We start from the raw sequence: 17,599 nt of genomic DNA on the forward strand, positions 1-17,599 counted from the left end.
GGGCCGAGTGTCTGTATGGCCAGCGCTGTTTAGCTTGTCTTGCGCCACCTTCACCTCTGATTCCTTCGCCCTTCCATGCGCCGTCAGCCCGCGCAATAGTCAGCCTGTGCTGTGTCTGATTTCCATGTGCATGTAACCTATCAGCGCAGACCAAAGGCTCGTGCGCGCCGATTCGATTGGTCATGTCGTCCAAATCTGGCCTCTCCTCCGCGTTTCCGCAGGACGAGGGTGTCTCGCTTCCAAGGCCCCAGTTCCAGCAGAAACCTGAAGGCAAACCATCCACTCTGGTCCCAGTGGGGGCTCCGCTAATTCAGCGACGGCGCGAAAAACCCAGCCTGGTCAGCTCGCGCTTGCCGTGAGTCGTGAGGCCGTGGAGCCGAAATTGTCAGGTGCATTCCCCGTGGGCGATTCCCGGGGACCCGGCCTGCGCTCCTCAACGGCTCATCCGATGCTCTGATTCATGTCTGCTGCTGCCATGGGGAAGCCGCGTCCAGCAAAAAAAAATATCCACTCGTCGGGGGTTTGTCTTTTGCACGCATCTCCTCGCACGGGCTATAAAGTCTCTGCACTTCCCCTCCTTTCTTTTCTTTCTCTGCTCATCCCCTCTTCTCTCGAGATCGTCCCTCCGCCAACTCTCGACTCTCGACGATCCCTCTCCATCTTCTCTTCTGTCATAGAAGGCACTGCTTTGCTTAGACTTGCTTAGACTTTTGCTTCATTCATCATGGCCGATGGTGTTGTTGCCGGTGCCAGGGTCGAGGCCCCTGTCACCTGGAAGACGTACTTGATGTGCGCTTTCGCTGCCTTTGGTGGTATCTTCTTTGGTTACGATTCGGGTTACATCAACGGCGTCATGGCCATGGACTATTTCATTCACGAATTCTCGGGCAAGGTTCGTCCGCTGCCAGTGCGCTCCCTGTGTTACTCCCAGGCTGACCCCTCATCTTCTTGCAGGTCAAATCCGACTACGTCGACGACCCGGCAGGCTATGTCATCTCTTCCTCCAACAAGTCTCTCATCACTTCGATTCTCTCTGCCGGTACCTTTTTCGGTGCCATCATTGCCGGTGATCTTGCCGATTGGTTCGGTCGTCGTACTACCATCATCAGCGGTTGCGGTATCTTCATGGTGGGTGTTGCCCTGCAGGTCGCCTCTACCACTGTCGCTCTCCTCGTTGTTGGCCGTCTGATTGCTGGTTTCGGTGTTGGTTTCGTCTCGGCCATTATTATTCTGTACATGTCCGAAATCGCTCCCCGCAAGGTCCGTGGTGCCATCGTCTCTGGATACCAGTTCTGTGTCACCATTGGTCTCATGACTGCCTCCTGCGTCGACTATGGCACTGAGAACCGCACCGACTCTGGCTCGTACCGCATTCCCATCGCCATCCAGCTCATCTGGGCCATCATCCTTGCTATTGGTCTCTTCTTCCTTCCCGAGTCTCCCCGTTACTTCGTCCGCAAGGGCGATCTCTCCAAGGCCGCCGAGGTGCTTGGTCGCGTCCGTGATCAGCCCACCGACTCGGACTATGTCAAGGAGGAGCTCGCTGAGATTGTCGCCAACAACGAGTATGAGATGACCATCATCCCCCAGGGTGGTTACTTCCAGTCCTGGGCCAACTGCTTCACTGGAAGCCTCTGGTCCCCCAACAGCAACCTGCGCCGCACCATTCTCGGTACCTCTCTTCAGATGATGCAGCAGTGGACCGGTGTCAACTTTGTCTTCTACTTTGGAACCACCTTCTTCACCAACGTATGTATCCTTCGTTTGTTTGAACATCCGCTTTTGCTAACCCGTGGCACAGCTTGGCACAATCAGCGACCCCTTCCTGATCAGCATGATCACCACCATCGTCAACGTCTTCTCCACCCCCATCTCTTTCTGGACCATGGAGAAGATCGGTCGTCGCCCGCTCCTTCTCTGGGGTGCCCTCGGCATGGTTGTCTGCCAGTTCATTGTCGCCATCGCCGGTGTCGTTGACGGTGACAACCAAAACACCGTCAAGGCTCAGATCTCCTTCATCTGTATCTACATCTGTATGTACTCCTCCATTCTTGATCACGAACTAGACTAACCGCCCTGCAGTCTTCTTTGCCTCCACCTGGGGTCCGGGCGCTTGGGTCGTTATTGGCGAAATTTACCCTCTTCCCATCCGTTCGCGCGGTGTCGCTCTCTCCACTGCCTCCAACTGGCTCTGGAACTGCATCATCGCCGTCATCACTCCTTACATGGTCGACTCTGACAAGGGCAACCTCAAGTCGCGTGTCTTCTTCATCTGGGGCTCTCTGTGCGCCTGCGCTTTCGTCTACACCTACTTCCTGATCCCCGAGACCAAGGGTCTCACCCTCGAGCAGGTCGACAAGATGATGGAGGAGACCACCCCCCGCACTTCTGCCAAGTGGAAGCCTCACGGCACCTTTGCTGCCGAGATGGGCCTCACGGACAAGAGCGTTGCCACCAACGTCGAGGACGTTGCCGACAAGGTTTAGATGTCCGGACAATTACCTGTCCCATTCGCGCGTCGAATGTGGTTTTTAGTTTAATACAGTCTTGATTTCACCTATCAGGATATCACATATACCATAGCCATGTATCATGTCCATCATGTCTGACCATGCTGATGCTTCATGCTGAATGAATTAATTTATACTCTATTCCATCTTGGTAAATCTTTTGTCCAGTAGACTCTTCGTGTCGCGGTAGATGTCCTGGTAGAACCTTAATGTCTTGACGTACCCACCATCGCATTGGTTTGACTGGTCTTCTTTCTAAACTCTGCACAGCCAAAATCAATACGATCCAGCAATTGCCATTGGCCATGGTGATAGAGTCTAAAGGCCTTGCTGCAGACCTTGATTTTCTTGCCATGCATCATTTACAAGGCACAGACCAAGTCCAGGACACCAACTGAAGCCATCTTGCTTCGCGCCCTGTCAGTATAAGCACATCTAGTCAAAGACTTGTCCGTGCCACACACGAGCCACAGAGCTAGCACCGTTTATTCGGAAGATGACGTGCCTTTGTGGAGTGGTGGAACGGGCGTCCAACCAGGTTACTGTATAGGACGGCAGAGCTTGCGAGTCTGCCTCGGTGGCCAGGCGGCTGCGGATGGGATGGGATAGCGAAGCCGAGGGAGGGTATACAAGGTCGAGAGGCGGTTTAGAGCCCTTCTAATGTACAGGGCTGAAACCGAGCCCACTCGGATGCTGATAAACAAATAGATATCCATACATTGTGCGCAGGAGCAATTTCGGTGAGGGATCGATCGATCGCTCGAAGAACCAAGCACCGGCCTGCCTATGTACCACCTCATGCCCCTATCTATCTATCCATTACGATGTCCTTGTCTCGCGCAGACGGGTAAGACGGGTCTGCTTTGGTCTGGTCTGGTTGGTACGCATATATGGTAGGGCAGGACACGCATTGATTTGCGACCTGTTGATCCTCTGCACAGTCAGTACTGCCTAGTATTGCTCTAGTTGACAGATGCCTGCAAGCAGGGATCTCCTTGCGTAAACGGCCAGGGGCTGCTCTCCTGGTCTAGCTATCCCTTGCAAAGATATGTCCCGGCAGGCCCGGGGCCTGGTAGGCAATCTTTATATACGTTGGTTTGCCGGGGTGAAGGCTCTAGTGATTTGCGCCGTGCACGCGTCGCGGTCTCATCCTCATCCTCATCCGCATCTTGATCCGAGACGAGAGGGGACGAGACTTGCTATCATTGAGAGGAAAGCCCCCGACGGGTTCAACATAGCTACTACCGTGGTTCTCCTCGAAAGGTCTGAACTGCTTCAATGCCTAAACGAGGTGGTGCAATAACCGAACCACCTCAATTCTACCACGTAGTAGAACAGTCTCTGCCACGATTGGCACGGGATTGATCTGTCTAGCACTGTCTCAACCAGCAGTGACAGCACGGGGTATAACCCAGATTGAAACGGAACCCCAAAAGGCTTCATCCCGCGACGTTTCAATGGCAGGTGCTCAGGTCATATATGGAAAGACCTAACTAACCTCTTCCCCGGCGAAAAGAGAGGGGGCTCTCGACCAGAACCTGTGACATGCACACCCGCCCGAGTCCGAAACCGCAGAATTAGCGTGTTGCAGGTGGTTAACACCATGCCACACCATCGATGCCATGGCCCCGCCGTATAGTATGGGATGCATACCTACTCCGCCGGGGGTAACATCTGCGGGTGAAGCCGAGGCGTGCAGTCGCAGCTGGCAGGATTGCTCTGGGTCTTGGGGCAAGTGGACTCCAGTTTCTGGTGCTCTTGCTGGTGCTGGTGTCGTGGATGCTTGTTTGTTTGCACGGTGGTTGACAACGTGGACGGAGCTCTGGACGTCGAGTGTGGTCCGCCCCGTGAGAGCAGGCAGGATTCTAGCTTCCCAGGCCTTGAAGGCTCTATCAATGACATGAGCGCATTGACGAGGATTTTCTCCGTCGTGAGGCCTGATGCTCCCAAGCAACTACTAATCACAGGATCGTTCAAGTGGTTGTTGTGGGGATGTCGAAAGTTGACTGTTGAGGCTCATGGATCAGATGACTAATGCAGGGAGCAATTCCGCACATTCCGCTCTGTGACAAATGTGAAGCCGTCCAGGAATCCACGAACCAGCCAAATCCGAATCGTCTGACAATTGATGACAATTCCCTGCTAGAGAAGAAACTTCAGGAACTGGAACTATATATGTGGTTCCGGCTGCAGCTTTTCCTCCCAGAGTCACTGTCCACCAATCACATTGGACGTTTTTCGGCATCCAGGACGGGAGGTACATATATGTATTTAGTAGATCCTTCGCTTTCCCTCTCACCTGTGACGGCTTCAAGGTTACCATATATATGCCTTCTTCTGCACCAACACCAACACCACCACCACCACACCGCGACACCGACACCGAGAGATCGTCTATACCCCTGCTCTCTATCCTAACCCTAGCAGTCGCAATCTCGCTAGCTCTCATCTTCGGCTTCGGGGTTACAGCGACCGACAGCGAGCACAGCACCCCTACCGCCAATCTGTTCGGGCTTCGACGCTTCGTCCCCACGTCCTGGGCCCGTCGGCAGCTGGGTTCCGTTGCTGGGCTTGATACTACGCGTAGCGCGCGAGACGTACGGATTCAGGGAGATAATATGAGGACCCCGGTGTATTTCCTCAGCCATGGTGGGGTACGTATTGCTCGGCCCATGATCTGGTTATGCATGTTAGAGATACCCGACTGACTTTGTTGTTACTGCTTTCTAGCCAAACATCATGTACGACGTCGATCACCCGGCTTACAAGGAGCTGGGCAAGATCGGGCGCGAGATCACGACCAAGGTCAAGCCGCGGGCCGTCGTGGTGTTTTCGGCGCATTGGCAGGCGGGCCGCGATACGGTGCAGGTGAATACGGCGGAGATGACCGAGTTGATTTACGAGTGAGTAAAAAACATTCGCGAAATTGAGTTTTGGTTTCGGGGTAGGGTGGCTGTGAAAGACAGTTTATTGACGATTGCCATTGCCAGCTTCTACGGCTTCCCAAGCCATTACTACGAGGAAAAGTATCCCAACGTCGGCAGCAAAGAGGTTGCGACCAAGGTGCTTGATGCGTTCAAGGAGGCGGGGATCAAGGCTGAGGGTGTCAAGAGGGGGCTGGACCATGGTGTCTGGGCCAGTTTCAAGTGCGGTATGTCGCCAACCTGTTCAGATGCAACAGAACGAGAATGATTGCTAACCTCGACCACGCAGCATTTGAACCCGAGTCCAATCCGTTAAATGTCCCGATCGTGCAGGTCTCCCTGTTCAACAGCGAAGATCCCATGCAGCATTTCCGACTCGGAAAGGCGGTCCAGAAACTCCGCGAGGAAAACATCCTTATCATCGTATCCGGCATGGCCGTGCACAACCTGCGGGATCTGCGATTCACCTTTGGGAACCCACGGCCGATGCCGTATACCGTCAGTTTCGACGAGGCGCTAAAGGATGCTGTGACGACTTCGCCGACGGAGAGGGCGCAGGCTCTTACCGAGTTGCTGAAGCGCGGAGATGCCCGACAGGCGCACCCGACCTTTGACCACCTCCTGCCTATCCACGTGGGGGCGGGCGCTGCCGGGGATGATCTAGGGAAGCGGCTGTTCACGCTGAAAGAGGGGAGCATGAGCTGGGCGCAGTTTAGATTCGGCGAGGTCGCCAATGCCAGCGCGCTGTGACCGTTAGCCATCAACAACCGACCATCTCCTGTCAACCATTTGATCCATATATAGCATAGCAATGTAAATATTCAAGGTATCGCATCATATTATCATTCCCTTGTAAAGACGGCCAACGGATTCATTCGGATATAGTATAGATACAGTGGCGACAGCCGGTGCGGTACATGACAGACGACGCGTCGATTCTATTTATGAGGATGCCTTGACCAATTGCGTAATCTTTTCTTCAATCTGCTGATCCGAAAGGCCTAACCGATGATTAGCGATGCATTTCTCACGTTGTGTCCGATCGGGGGAGGGGCATTTACCGCTCAGAGCCTCCTCCGTTTCCTTTCCGAAACCTATCGCAGTCGCTTATTAGCCTCCTTTACACGTATAACTCGAATTGCTTTGTCAGACGTACCGTATCGAGCGTAGACACGTGGAAGGGTGCCGGAGGCCTCGCGGACGAGGATCGGGGTGTGCGGGTTGTGCTTCTTCATGGTGGGATAGGCGCGGAGGAGGAAGGACCTAAACAAATCAATTAGCCAGCCTTCTTTCGAAGCAAGAAAAAGAATAACTCACCGTGTCGCAGCGCTGTGCTCAGAGGTCTGGCAAAAGAGGAACCGCAGCTCCTTGAGGCCCTTTGTGAAAACGTATTTGGAGGACATGGCGGCGGGATCTCAACCGAATTCAAAAAGCACACAGAAAGAAGAATCAACAGCCCAGGCACTCAATGCCACTTTATTGGGATCGCAGCGTGAAGCTTGGTGGTTCAGTCGAGGTCAAGTCCCGTCGTTTTGCAGCAACGAACCAATGTGGTCAAGCGGGATTGTCAGTCGCGGTTCACCGCTTACCTCAGCCGGCAACAGCCGCGCCGCCTCGACAAACTCCGGGCGGAGGAACAAAGCCGCCGACGTCGGCTCTGACTGATAACAAGAAAGCTTGCTTCGTCACCGTCGTCACAACTCCGACTTTGTCTCGTCCCTCTCTCCACTCCACTCACCATGTCGACGTCTCGCGTTGGTCTTCGCTTCTTCCAAAACTCGCGCGCGGCCTTCCGCAGCGCTTTCCGCCGGCCGGGGGGATACGGTCGCCGCTTTCAGAGTTCGGATGCCGCTGCTGCTGAGCAGCAGAGCACCTTCCAGCGCATGTGGAACAGCCCTGTTGGGCTGAAGACGGTGCATTTCTGGTATGCTCTCGAGATTCAATTGATCGTTTGGTGGGGATATGTGCTAACGACCGACTCTTAGGGCCCCCGTTATGAAGGTACGTTTGCCAGACTCCGATTAAACACGCTCGAAGATATCGATTGGATGGACCGCGTGGACAACAAATTGGAATGAATACAAGACCACCTGGACAATACTGATGAACGGATAGTGGGCTCTCGTCATCGCCGGTATCTCCGACTTCCAGCGCCCCGCCGAGAAGCTCTCCCTGACGCAAAACGGTGCTCTCACGGCCACCGGCGCCATCTGGACCCGCTGGTGCTTGATCATCAAGCCCAAGAACTACCTGTACGTGCTATTCGACCTCAACCCCCCCCCTCGCGGGCATGTTACTAATCGTGTCAGCCTCGCCGCCGTAAACTTCTTCCTCGGATGCGTTGGTGTCGTCCAGGTCACGCGTATCTTCAACTACCGCCGCAGCCTGGAAGGCGGCTCGGCAAAAGAGGCCGCTAAGGATCTAGAGCACGAGATTGCGGACTCGGCAAAGGCTGTTGCTAAGGATGCTGTGGAGGCTGTGAAGAAGCACACTTAGATGTACGATGTAGAGTGCGAGGTATACAATGTCAATATATTCACCATCTTTATCTGCGACTTGTGCGGTGATATAACTCTTTGCGAGCTGTTCTTGAGTACCCATAGTATCTATCAGCCATCTAGATTGTACTCCGTATAGGGCGGCCCACCCGGCCAACGTACCTACTCATACCAACAGCAGCACCAACACTAGTTAGCAGTCGCAGGTAGATTACCAACCAACCGGACATTCAGCGCGCCGATCATCCAATTCTCTACCCAAAGCGTACACATTGGGGAATTCTCCGCTGCGTCCGGGGTATTTCGAGCATAATTATCCCTCCTATCACAGTCCAGCAAAGACCAGCTAAGCTCCTACAACCCATCCCCATTTTCTTGACAACCAATTCCAAGCTTCCTTCTGAGCTTGAATCCCCACACTCTTTGGCACCGAGGAGGATTTGGCTATTTTCCCCGGATAAAATGAGTACGGATGAGGGGGTGATTTCTCCGCCGGTTACGTACTGCGAGATGGTGCAGCTGCAGCACAATTGACTAGGAGGAAGAGGAGGAGCACCAGCAGAAGCAATATAAAAGGCGCATTGCATCCCCACACTTTCCATCCAGCAGCGCAGCTCAACATTCCAGCTTCAGGCCGTGTCAATTCCCGCCCTGCCGAACAATGAAGTTCTCCCACATCCTCACCTCGACGGTGAGCCTACTCAGTCTAGGCACAGCAGTCGACGGCCACTTCACACGCGCGCGCAACGACGCCGTGGGCCCCAAGCCTCCCTTCCGACCTCTCCCCCACAGCCACCCGAGGAAGAAAGTCTGCCACGTTCGCAGCCACGGCGACAGCTCGCGCGACGACTCGAAGTTCATCCTCTCAGCATTGAACAAGTGTAACCGGGGCGGCAAGGTCGTCTTCGATGCCGATAAGGAGTATACCATTGGCACGGCGCTGGATCTTACTTTTCTCAAGAATGTTGATTTGGGTATGACTTTTCCCTTGAATATGTGGTAGGGATGGACAAGCTAATACTTGGAACAAGAAATCCTCGGCCGCATAACCTTCACCCCAGACACAGACTACTGGCAAGCCAACTCGTTCAAGCACACATTCCAAAACGCCACGACCTTCTTCAACCTCGGCGGCGAAGACGTCAACGTCTACGGCGGGGGCACCCTCGACGGGAACGGGCAGGTGTGGTACGACCTGTACGCGGAGGACCCGCTCATCCTTCGCCCAATCCTGTTCGGGGTTATTGGATTGCATGGCGGGACGATTGGGCCCTTGAAGCTGCGGTACTCGCCGCAGTGGTACCAGCTCGTTGCGAACTCGTCGGATGTCCTCTTTGACGGGATTGATATCTCCGGGTATAGCAGTAGTGAGCATGAGGCGAAGAATACGGATGGGTGGGATACGTATCGGTCGAGGAATATTGTTATTCAGAATTCGGTTATCAACAATGGGGATGGTGCGTTGCCCTTTCCGTCCTCCTCCTCCTCCTCTCCCTATCCTGTTATTTCTTGGGTGGTGAAAGTGGACTGATGAAGCGATGAACAGACTGCGTCTCCTTCAAACCAAACAGCACCGACATCCTCGTCCAGAACCTGCACTGCAACGGCTCCCACGGTATCTCTGTTGGTTCGCTGGGCCAGTACGTCGGCGAGGTCGACATCGTCAAGAACATCCTTGTCTACAATATCTCCATGTACAATGCTTCTGTACGTCGCCACACCTCCCTTTCCTTTCCCAACCCTTCTCTTCCCTCCTTCCCTCCAGAACCACAACTAACAAGCGAGTACAGGACATGGCCCGTATCAAGGTCTGGCCCGGCGTCTCGTCCGCCATGTCCGAGGACCTGCAGGGCGGCGGCGGCTCAGGCTCCGTCTCCAACATCACGTACGACACCATGTATGTCGAGAACGTCGACTGGGCGATCGAGGTCACGCAGTGCTATGGGCAGAAGAATTTGACGCTGTGTAACGAGTATCCGGTTCGTTGCCTCACCCTCACCCTCAATTTTGCTTTTGGATAGCCGTCGTGGAGTGGTGACGTGCTAATGGAACCGTATAGAGCAACCTCACAATCTCCGACGTGCACTTCCGGAACCTCTTTGGGACGACCTCGGATAAGCATGATCCGAATGTGGGAACAATTGTCTGTTCGAGTCCGGATGTATGTCTTCCCCGTCCGTTCCCTATTATGTCGCGCTTCCTTGAACAACATTGGAAGCGAGGCAAACAAAAGGGCCAGATCACTAACCGACAACTCTAGGTCTGCTCGAATATCTATGCTGAGAACATCGATGTGCTTAGTCCCAGTGGGACGAATGAGTTTGTTTGTACGAATGTAAGTGGTTTCCTCTCTGATTCTGATCCGACTGGTTCGTGGGATTGATGCTAACGAGTATGATGCTGGGATAGGTTGATGAGAGTTTGTTGCAGGTGAACTGTACATCTGGGTAGTTGGAAAGTGGGAGCGAGAGTTGTTTTTTTGGTGTGGAGGAGGAGGAGGTGGTGGTTATATAGGGCTAGGATAGCGACAACTTGAACTATAATCCAAGAAGATGAGGTTTCGATACAATGCTTCGCAGGTTGTAATTGTATTTATATTGATTAGTATACCAGAGACTGGTAAGCGAGGTACAAGAAGGGAAGAAAAAGAAAGTAACCACCCAACCCTCCACGCCACCGAAACCAAAAGTAGAAGTATCAGGACAAGACAACTAGCTATCCACGACCATTTGCAAGCCAAAGCCAAAGCCAAGCCAAAGCCAAGGTACATACCTACCAAGGCCAGATAGACAGCCAGCAAGCAAGGACCAGAGCAAAGGGAGAAACTACAGCCTGTCCGCGATCCGATGCCGATGCACCCAGCTCCTCGCCCTCTTCCCCCAGATATACATGGGCACAGTGAGCAGCGTGACCCCAATGGTAATGCCACCAATGGTATAGAAGCAATTGCGCACCCCCTGACTCTCAATCCACCCATTAACATAAAACGTCAGCCCAAACGCAAACAGGTTCTTGATAAAGTTCATCGTCGCAAAGGCCTCGCCCGCCTTTTCGCGGTGGCAGTCGACGACGTACGTCACCACACCTGTGGTCCCCAGTTGCACGCCGAGGTTGATGAGGCCCTGGCAGACGATTACGGGGATGGGCCAGGGGTCCAGGTTGTAGAGGGACTGGCCCCAGGCGAAGAAGCCGGTTGCGGTGAAGAGGAGGTAGGTGATCATGATGGGGAGGCGGAACTCGGGCTCGAAGATTCCTTTGTTCATTTTTGCGAGGCGGGTTGCAACGCCGTCGACGAGGGGCCCTGCGACGAGGGTTCCGATCAATGAAGCAACAAACGAGGCAACGTTTGTGGCGCCCACGGCGCCGACGGAAAAGTTGTACGGTGGCGCCGAGAAGATTTGCGAGATTGTAAGGGAGATGAGGACGAGCCAGGAGATGCAGGTTGTGAAGAGGACGACGGCCCAGCAGACGGCGGGGGAGGCGATGAGGTAGAAGGGGCGGATGAGCGTGTTCCAGAAGGAGATGTGGTTGACGTAGCCGCTGTAGGGGAGGAGGGAGCGTGTGTAGGAGATTGGTTCTTCGGCGCTGGAGTTGACGATGGGAGGACTGGTTGCTTCGAGGTGCTTTGTGTCGGTTTTGTTTTCGAGGTTTGTCTGCAATCGTTAGTGACTGAGTTTGATATGGGTATGAGGTAGGACAGTACCAGATCGTGGCCAGTGTCGATGCTCAGGGCGTCTGTCCGCTCGTAAGCCGTCTCAGGCATCCAGAAGATGACCATGATCAAAGCCAGGCCAAAAGCACCGCCCATGCCGTAGAGGCAGGTTTGGTAGTCTCCGTACTCGATAACCGCACCAGCTACAAGCAGTCAGTCAACCAACCACCCCCAAGCGCAAGAAAGTCAAGTACATACCAATCGGCGTAGCAAGATTAATCCCACCAAGCACGCCCAAATTAAAAACCGCAGTGCGAAACCCACGTTCATGCACAAACCAGACGTCCGCAATGGACGCCGGGACCAGCGCCTCAAACGGCCCCATGCACAGGCCACAGACGACACGCGCCGCAACCAGCGAGGCAAAGCTCTTGGCCGCCGCGGCCCAGAAGCACGAGACCATCATGCCCAGCGTCGTGATCAGGTACACGGGCCGCTTGCCGTACTTGACGGCCAGGCAGTTGAAGATCAGACTGCCCACGGCGATGGCGGCGATCATGCCGCCTTGCACGCCGGAGACGAAGGTGTTGAGGGGGACGCCAAAGTCTGCGGCGAGGGGGACAAAGGCTGCACCAAGAAGAGGGCCAACGGCTGTGAATGTTAGATTTTGTGTTGGGACGCGCTGACGCGTCGAATGCTGGTGTCATGCTCACCTCCTGTACAACCGCAGCCCCAGCCAAAGGTGATGGTGAAGAGCTCCTTCTTCAGGCGCGGCCAGTTGTAGGGATCATTGGGCGAGTCCGACGGCTGAGGGACGAGGACGATCTCGCCGGTCTTGTCATGTTTGAGGAAGGCAGGGTCGATGCCGGTGTAGGTGGTGTCGTGGCCGAGTTCGTTCAGGGGCGCAGTGCCCGGAACGTTCTCCAGCTTGGTGTCTTCGAGGATTCCCAGAGGCATTTTGCTCTGAATTGTACCAAGCTGTACAAGCAAAGCCAATCGATAGAGAAAGAAAAATCAAATCAGCAAGCTGGAGAAAGTGACAGGCCGGGGTGGGTGGAGGGCGGATAAAATAGGATCGCCGGGGGTCGGGGAGCTCAGGTGGGAACGTCAAGCCTCGACTCCAAACCCTTTTGCCTTTTTAGCTCACCCAGTGTTAAGGAGAGGAGCCAGAACAGGACAAGATAGGAGACAGGGCTGCGGAGAAGCACACCCGGGGATTCCGATTCCCCACGGGGAGGAGGATTTCCGGGGTGATGTGGGAGCCGTCGACGATGTGATGATCAGAGATGCAATCCGCTGACCACCCTGGCGATTATCGACGAGTACGTACTTGCATCCATCATTCAAGATAATCCAGCATCGCCACCTCTGACTCGAAAACGTGGACGGCGAGGCCCACCGGACCCAGAGCGCGGGCTGCCCTCATCTCCCCGGACTCAGACTCGGACCCAGCCAGACTCGCCAGCTGCATCTCCACAGACCGAGCCAAACCACAAACTCAGCTAGACAAGTGGCGACGACATGAATCTAGCGAAAACAAGCGAGCGTCCATTATTCAGGATCCCTGCTGCAAATCGTCGATCCAATCGCTGCATGACCATTCCTCCGTATGATTCCTGCTGCCCTCGACTCCAATTCGTAAGGCTCTGACTCAATATCGGGATTCCCCCATCCCACATTTTGCTGAAAAAGCGAAGAGGGGCTTCGGACTCGGAGGATTTCCGCAGTTTCGCGCACGTCCTGCATACATAACATTTGCTGGGGGAACACTCTTGCCCAGGTAACACTACTAGAAGTAAACGAGTCAGTACCGGTATCGGAGCAATCAGAATGTCCACCAAGCGAAGCATCATTGTCACAGGTAATTCCACCCTCAAACTCAACAAAGTGAGGAGGAAGAAGCAGAGGAATGTGCAAAAGGACAAAGAAAATTAATCCCCTCTCTAGGCGGCGCCTCAGGAATCGGCCTGGGCATCACGCGCCAATTCGCCCCGCAACCCAACACACACATCACCATCTTCGACATCAACAGCACAACCGGCGACGCCATCGTCTCGCAACTGCAGACCGAGTTTCCCTCGACAGGGTTCAGTTTCGAGCAAGTCGACGTGTCGAGCTGGGAGAGCCAGGCGGCGGCATTTGAGCGTGTGTTCGCACAGCAGGGCCGCGTCGACGTCGTCTTTGCGAATGCGGGGATTACGGAGAAGGGATCGCTTTTGCCGGAGAATGATGGGAAGTTGACCAAGCCGGAGCTTGCGACAATCAATGTGAATTTTGTCGGGGTTGTTTATAGTATGTCTTCTCCTCCCCAGGTTTCCCTTTCCTCCTCCTGCTCTTTTCATTACTACGAGTAACTATCGGTGATCTTGAGGGTAATTATGACTGACCGAGTACAGGTGTAAAACTCGCCCTCCACTACATATCAAAAAACACCCCGGTCAACAACTCAAAGGGCAGCGTCATCTGCACCGCCTCAAACGCCGGCGTCTACCCGTTCCCAATGGCACCCATCTACTCGGCAACAAAGCACGGCGTCATCGGACTCGTCCGCTCCCTCGCTCGACCGCTAGAAAGGGAACAGATCCAGATCAACGGGTTCGCGCCTGCTGTTATTGAGACAAACATCGCCCCCAGCTCCGACCTCTTCAAGACAATGGTGCTGACGCCCATGTCGACGGCTCAGCGGGCCGCCCAGCAGTTTGTCGACGACCCTTCGCTTACGGGGAAGATTGCGGAGCTGCATGGGGAGCATGTAACCTTTGCGGAGCCACCGGCGTACGTGGATGAGGATACGGGGAGGAATATTGAGAATTTTTGGAGCTTGGGGTATGCTTGAATGGATATGAATGAAATGTGTATGAAATTGAAAGTACGAGGTTTGGATGACTCTGCAATGTATTGCGGTATACATAGTCTATGTGTGGGTTTGGTCTGATTTGAAATGATATGATACCGTACAATAATAGTGATATAACCAGCCAACCCATCTTACTCTATTCAATTCCGCTCGCAAAATGGCAAAGAAAGATGAGGAGGAAGGAAACAAAGAAATAGAGACGAAAGATAGAAAGGTCACGCAGTGGATATACGCATTATACATAGATCATCAATCATTCTCATCCTGCAGCAGGACCTTGAGCTTCTCCAGCTTATCCTCGCACCGCACCTCCATCTTCATCACAACATCCACGCTCTCCTTCTTCGTAATTAGGAGCTGCGAGACGAGCCAGAAATTGTACCCGTTCTTGAAGAAGCCCATGGACGCCCATTCATGCGATGATACTGTGTTGCGCAGTGTTAGCCAGTGGTCTCGCCACCGTGTTAAGGCCATGCGGATTGGGATTAATGTGGAGTCTTCTTGATTGACAGACTGTCGTCGTTTCCCTGAGCCGGTCGAGGTTGGGAATTGTTTTCTTACGGTGTTGCGGAGGAGAGGAGCGAGGCAAGTCATGTGCGTGTTGATAAAGGCGTATAATACTGGATTTATTAGCTTTCTGGAGGTGGGAGAGGATAATGGGATAGTAGATACCGTGGATTAAGACAAACATGTCGAGTACTGTGAGGTTTGCGATTGTATCTGGGACAGCGGACGATTCAGCACCGCTGTTTTCTTCAAATAGGCTGCTGAATGCCTCGCCTAGTGTGAGGCCTCGTGAGACTTGGAACCCGGGTTCTGCGAATGGGTGTTCGGAGGCGAAGACGGACTCCTGGCAGGGAAAGTCCCATTGTAATTCTGTATGGGAGAGGCGGCAAGGGTAGTTTTGGTAGAATGAAAAGGCGCAGTCGAGGAGAGAGATGATATTCATGTTGCTAGATAGTCAGGGTGACAATCAAAGACATGGAGTTGGGTCTACTTACCGAATGCGGCACTCGTTCTGAATCCATAGTGTTTCGTCAATTCCATCCTCGGGGGTGTGCTGATACTGGACGAGTCCTATCCGACGTGCGACCTAAACTAGTCAGTAAAAGCAAAACTCGAGTTCAAGGAGGAAGTTACCTTGACAACTTCACTAAACCGATTCTCCATAGCACGACTAGTCGACTTCCGACCGCCAGCCCAGTACTGCACCACGACCATCAAAAAGCCAGCCTGGAAGTTCTGAAACTGCAGCCAGTCGTGAGCTTCATTCTCAACATTCCGGCTCCCGCAGATCGTCGCCGCCACTTCATATTCGCAGGAAAAGATATCGCTAGAAAAAATGTAGAGCTCGGCAAAGTCAAGAAGTCGTTTGGCGGCGTATAGCTCGCGCTCGTCTTTCGTGTACATTGCCCCCATGAACACGACCGACGTCAATAAGGGCAGAGCAACCACTTCGGGGTTGAAAGACGGCATATGTATGATTGAGCAATTCGAGTGCCAGTATTTGAAGTAGAGATTGATGAATTTCTGGATTCGCGCTGTTGTAAGAAGGAAGGTCAGGTTGGTAGATATTTCTTCGTGGACCTTGGGGTCGAGAGGCACCGACCATGCCCTCGATAAGATCGCCTGGATCATGGCGGTCGCGTACGGCCTTTCCTGCTCGAACGGTTGTTGTCCGGGGAAGGCGAGAGCGGGATCAGTGTTAGGAGTAGGAACTGTCGGGTAGTCCATCATCCCACCGTAAGGGTCGACGATTGATTTGTGCATTTCCCCAAAAGGCCCGTTGAAGAAGTCGAGGAAGGTATCATGGAAGAAAGTCAGACTGTTGGGATCTAGCTCAACGAATGCCGGCGCGAAAGCATTGGGATCTCCCTCGGCGGGGTACGCCATCAGTGAATTCTCGGCCTCTTCTTTCTGCTGATGGTACTCAAGTCCACGAGTGCGATCACTACGCGGAGGCAGGAGGAAGTCCTCCGTAAAGCTATCTGTACCTCCATTGAGGAGAAACTTGATCGAGCCTCGATCCGAAGGACGATCATATCCTTCATGCTTTGAAGAAGCAGTATCTACGCAGGGTCAGACCGAGTCCGAAAACTGACAAGAAATACTTACCGGAGCCGATTTCAGGACTCGCGGTCGGCTTCTGCCGTTCTTTGTTACAGTCGAGATTCCTCTTGACGCATGAACCGCATGGACTTTGGCCGTCGCAGCGAAGCTTCATCGACGTACACTAAGACAGTAAGTAGTCTGTAAGCGATCCGAGCGAGGATGAGTACACCCACTGATTGGCAAGCATGTCGTCTGCGGCCCCGTTGGCCGGTCTCGGGGATCTCCCGGTCGCCACGTTTGGCGCAGTCTGTATAGTGATCGCGAAGATTATCACTACAGCCATCAGCACATCACTACTTGAAGTAACCACCAGCGAGGCAACATACCACCGAGCAAAAGACTCGTTGCAGAAAACACATGAATAAGGCTTCAAGCCAGAGTCTATCGGGATGGCATTCGGAGTTAGCCTGGGCGCGAGCGAGACAAGCAATAGCCGGCAGCCACATACGCCGGAGGTGATGCCGTTTCAGATGATCAATGCGGGTGAAACCCCGCTGGCAGATTGTGCAGCAAAAGTGCTTGGTTGGCTTCATGATGAGGGTCTGAGATGATGCATCGGGGAGGAGCTTTTTTGGGGGGAGTCGGAAATTCTGGGGTAAAGAAGGGGGAACCCGACACCACCACGGGGAGGGGGAATTAATTAAGACTCGAGGGAACGTGAGCGAGTCTCTTGTCGGGAAGCGGGGGAGAACCGTGGCTTGCTCTGAGCCTGTCACACTTGTGCTTCATCCATGGGACCCAACTCGACTCGTTGTCTGCTTCAGGTCAGTGGCGACTCGGGGATTCTTTGGCGACGGAGTTGGAAGAAAACGCCAGAAGTCTGCAGTCTAGCATATTATTATTCATTGGGTGCGGTAACGGACTCGTAATTGGGGGCGTGGAGGTGGAGTCCGAGGGGTTCTGCACTGCGGAGGACGAACTCCCGTTACCCACAGTCAGGTATTTTACCGTATGTATTATGTAATTGATGCCCAGCACACCGGATGCCTCAATCTGGCCAACGTACCAACTTGAACTGAAGTTTGGGAGTTCTTTGCAAGTTCACA

At 53.7% G+C, this 17,599-nt stretch overlaps 8 protein-coding genes across 8 annotated transcripts; 5 read left to right on the forward strand and 3 right to left on the reverse strand.

Moving 5' to 3' along the window:
• The first annotated feature begins 542 nt into the window (after positions 1-542).
• BJX68DRAFT_214015 (sugar porter family MFS transporter) lies at positions 543-2,601 on the forward strand. Its single transcript, XM_071037771.1, has 4 exons — positions 543-892; positions 955-1,749; positions 1,802-2,033; positions 2,083-2,601. The coding sequence occupies exons 1-4, from the start codon at positions 725-727 to the stop codon at positions 2,484-2,486; spliced, it is 1,599 nt and encodes a 532-aa protein (XP_070892904.1). The 5' UTR covers positions 543-724; the 3' UTR covers positions 2,487-2,601.
• Positions 2,602-4,632: 2,031 nt separating this feature from the next.
• Positions 4,633-6,282, forward strand: BJX68DRAFT_249112 (DODA-type extradiol aromatic ring-opening family dioxygenase). The gene is made up of 4 exons (XM_071042051.1): positions 4,633-5,164; positions 5,241-5,413; positions 5,501-5,661; positions 5,724-6,282. The coding sequence occupies exons 1-4, from the start codon at positions 4,838-4,840 to the stop codon at positions 6,182-6,184; spliced, it is 1,122 nt and encodes a 373-aa protein (XP_070892905.1). The 5' UTR covers positions 4,633-4,837; the 3' UTR covers positions 6,185-6,282.
• On the reverse strand, positions 6,283-6,977 carry BJX68DRAFT_249119 (L51/S25/CI-B8 domain-containing protein). The gene is made up of 4 exons (XM_071042052.1): positions 6,752-6,977; positions 6,591-6,697; positions 6,496-6,528; positions 6,283-6,435 (listed from the first exon to the last, which is right to left on the reverse strand). Exons 1-4 carry the CDS (start codon positions 6,835-6,837, stop codon positions 6,377-6,379), a joined length of 285 nt encoding a protein of 94 aa, XP_070892906.1. The 5' UTR covers positions 6,838-6,977; the 3' UTR covers positions 6,283-6,376.
• Positions 6,978-7,031: 54 nt separating this feature from the next.
• On the forward strand, positions 7,032-8,149 carry BJX68DRAFT_249123 (mitochondrial pyruvate carrier family protein). Its single transcript, XM_071042053.1, has 4 exons — positions 7,032-7,358; positions 7,420-7,435; positions 7,550-7,686; positions 7,744-8,149. Exons 1-4 carry the CDS (start codon positions 7,174-7,176, stop codon positions 7,928-7,930), a joined length of 525 nt encoding a protein of 174 aa, XP_070892907.1. The 5' UTR covers positions 7,032-7,173; the 3' UTR covers positions 7,931-8,149.
• A 444-nt stretch (positions 8,150-8,593) lies between these two features.
• On the forward strand, positions 8,594-10,383 carry BJX68DRAFT_272702 (putative extracellular exo-polygalacturonase; the record flags this gene model as incomplete). The annotated part of the gene is made up of 7 exons (XM_071047260.1): positions 8,594-8,906; positions 8,964-9,389; positions 9,479-9,639; positions 9,723-9,911; positions 9,992-10,093; positions 10,193-10,267; positions 10,342-10,383. The coding sequence occupies 7 exons, from the start codon at positions 8,594-8,596 to the stop codon at positions 10,381-10,383; spliced, it is 1,308 nt and encodes a 435-aa protein (XP_070892908.1).
• A 374-nt stretch (positions 10,384-10,757) lies between these two features.
• BJX68DRAFT_272703 (major facilitator superfamily domain-containing protein) lies at positions 10,758-12,541 on the reverse strand (the record flags this gene model as incomplete). Its single annotated transcript, XM_071047261.1, has 4 exons — positions 10,758-11,585; positions 11,636-11,787; positions 11,843-12,235; positions 12,298-12,541. The coding sequence occupies 4 exons, from the start codon at positions 12,539-12,541 to the stop codon at positions 10,758-10,760; spliced, it is 1,617 nt and encodes a 538-aa protein (XP_070892909.1).
• Positions 12,542-13,414: 873 nt separating this feature from the next.
• Positions 13,415-14,696, forward strand: BJX68DRAFT_279875 (putative short chain dehydrogenase/reductase; the record flags this gene model as incomplete). The annotated part of the gene is made up of 3 exons (XM_071048822.1): positions 13,415-13,445; positions 13,532-13,876; positions 13,981-14,696. The coding sequence occupies 3 exons, from the start codon at positions 13,415-13,417 to the stop codon at positions 14,418-14,420; spliced, it is 816 nt and encodes a 271-aa protein (XP_070892910.1). The 3' UTR covers positions 14,421-14,696.
• BJX68DRAFT_214098 (uncharacterized protein) lies at positions 14,593-17,344 on the reverse strand. The gene is made up of 8 exons (XM_071037772.1): positions 17,002-17,344; positions 16,880-16,934; positions 16,727-16,826; positions 16,557-16,674; positions 15,582-16,510; positions 15,443-15,534; positions 15,114-15,394; positions 14,593-15,061 (listed from the first exon to the last, which is right to left on the reverse strand). The coding sequence occupies exons 1-8, from the start codon at positions 17,084-17,086 to the stop codon at positions 14,691-14,693; spliced, it is 2,031 nt and encodes a 676-aa protein (XP_070892911.1). The 5' UTR covers positions 17,087-17,344; the 3' UTR covers positions 14,593-14,690.
• Positions 17,345-17,599: the final 255 nt, after the last annotated feature.

Source organism: Aspergillus pseudodeflectus (genome assembly GCF_044049435.1).
Source record: "Aspergillus pseudodeflectus strain CBS 756.74 chromosome Unknown BJX68scaffold_87, whole genome shotgun sequence".
NCBI lineage: Eukaryota > Fungi > Ascomycota > Eurotiomycetes > Eurotiales > Aspergillaceae > Aspergillus > Aspergillus pseudodeflectus.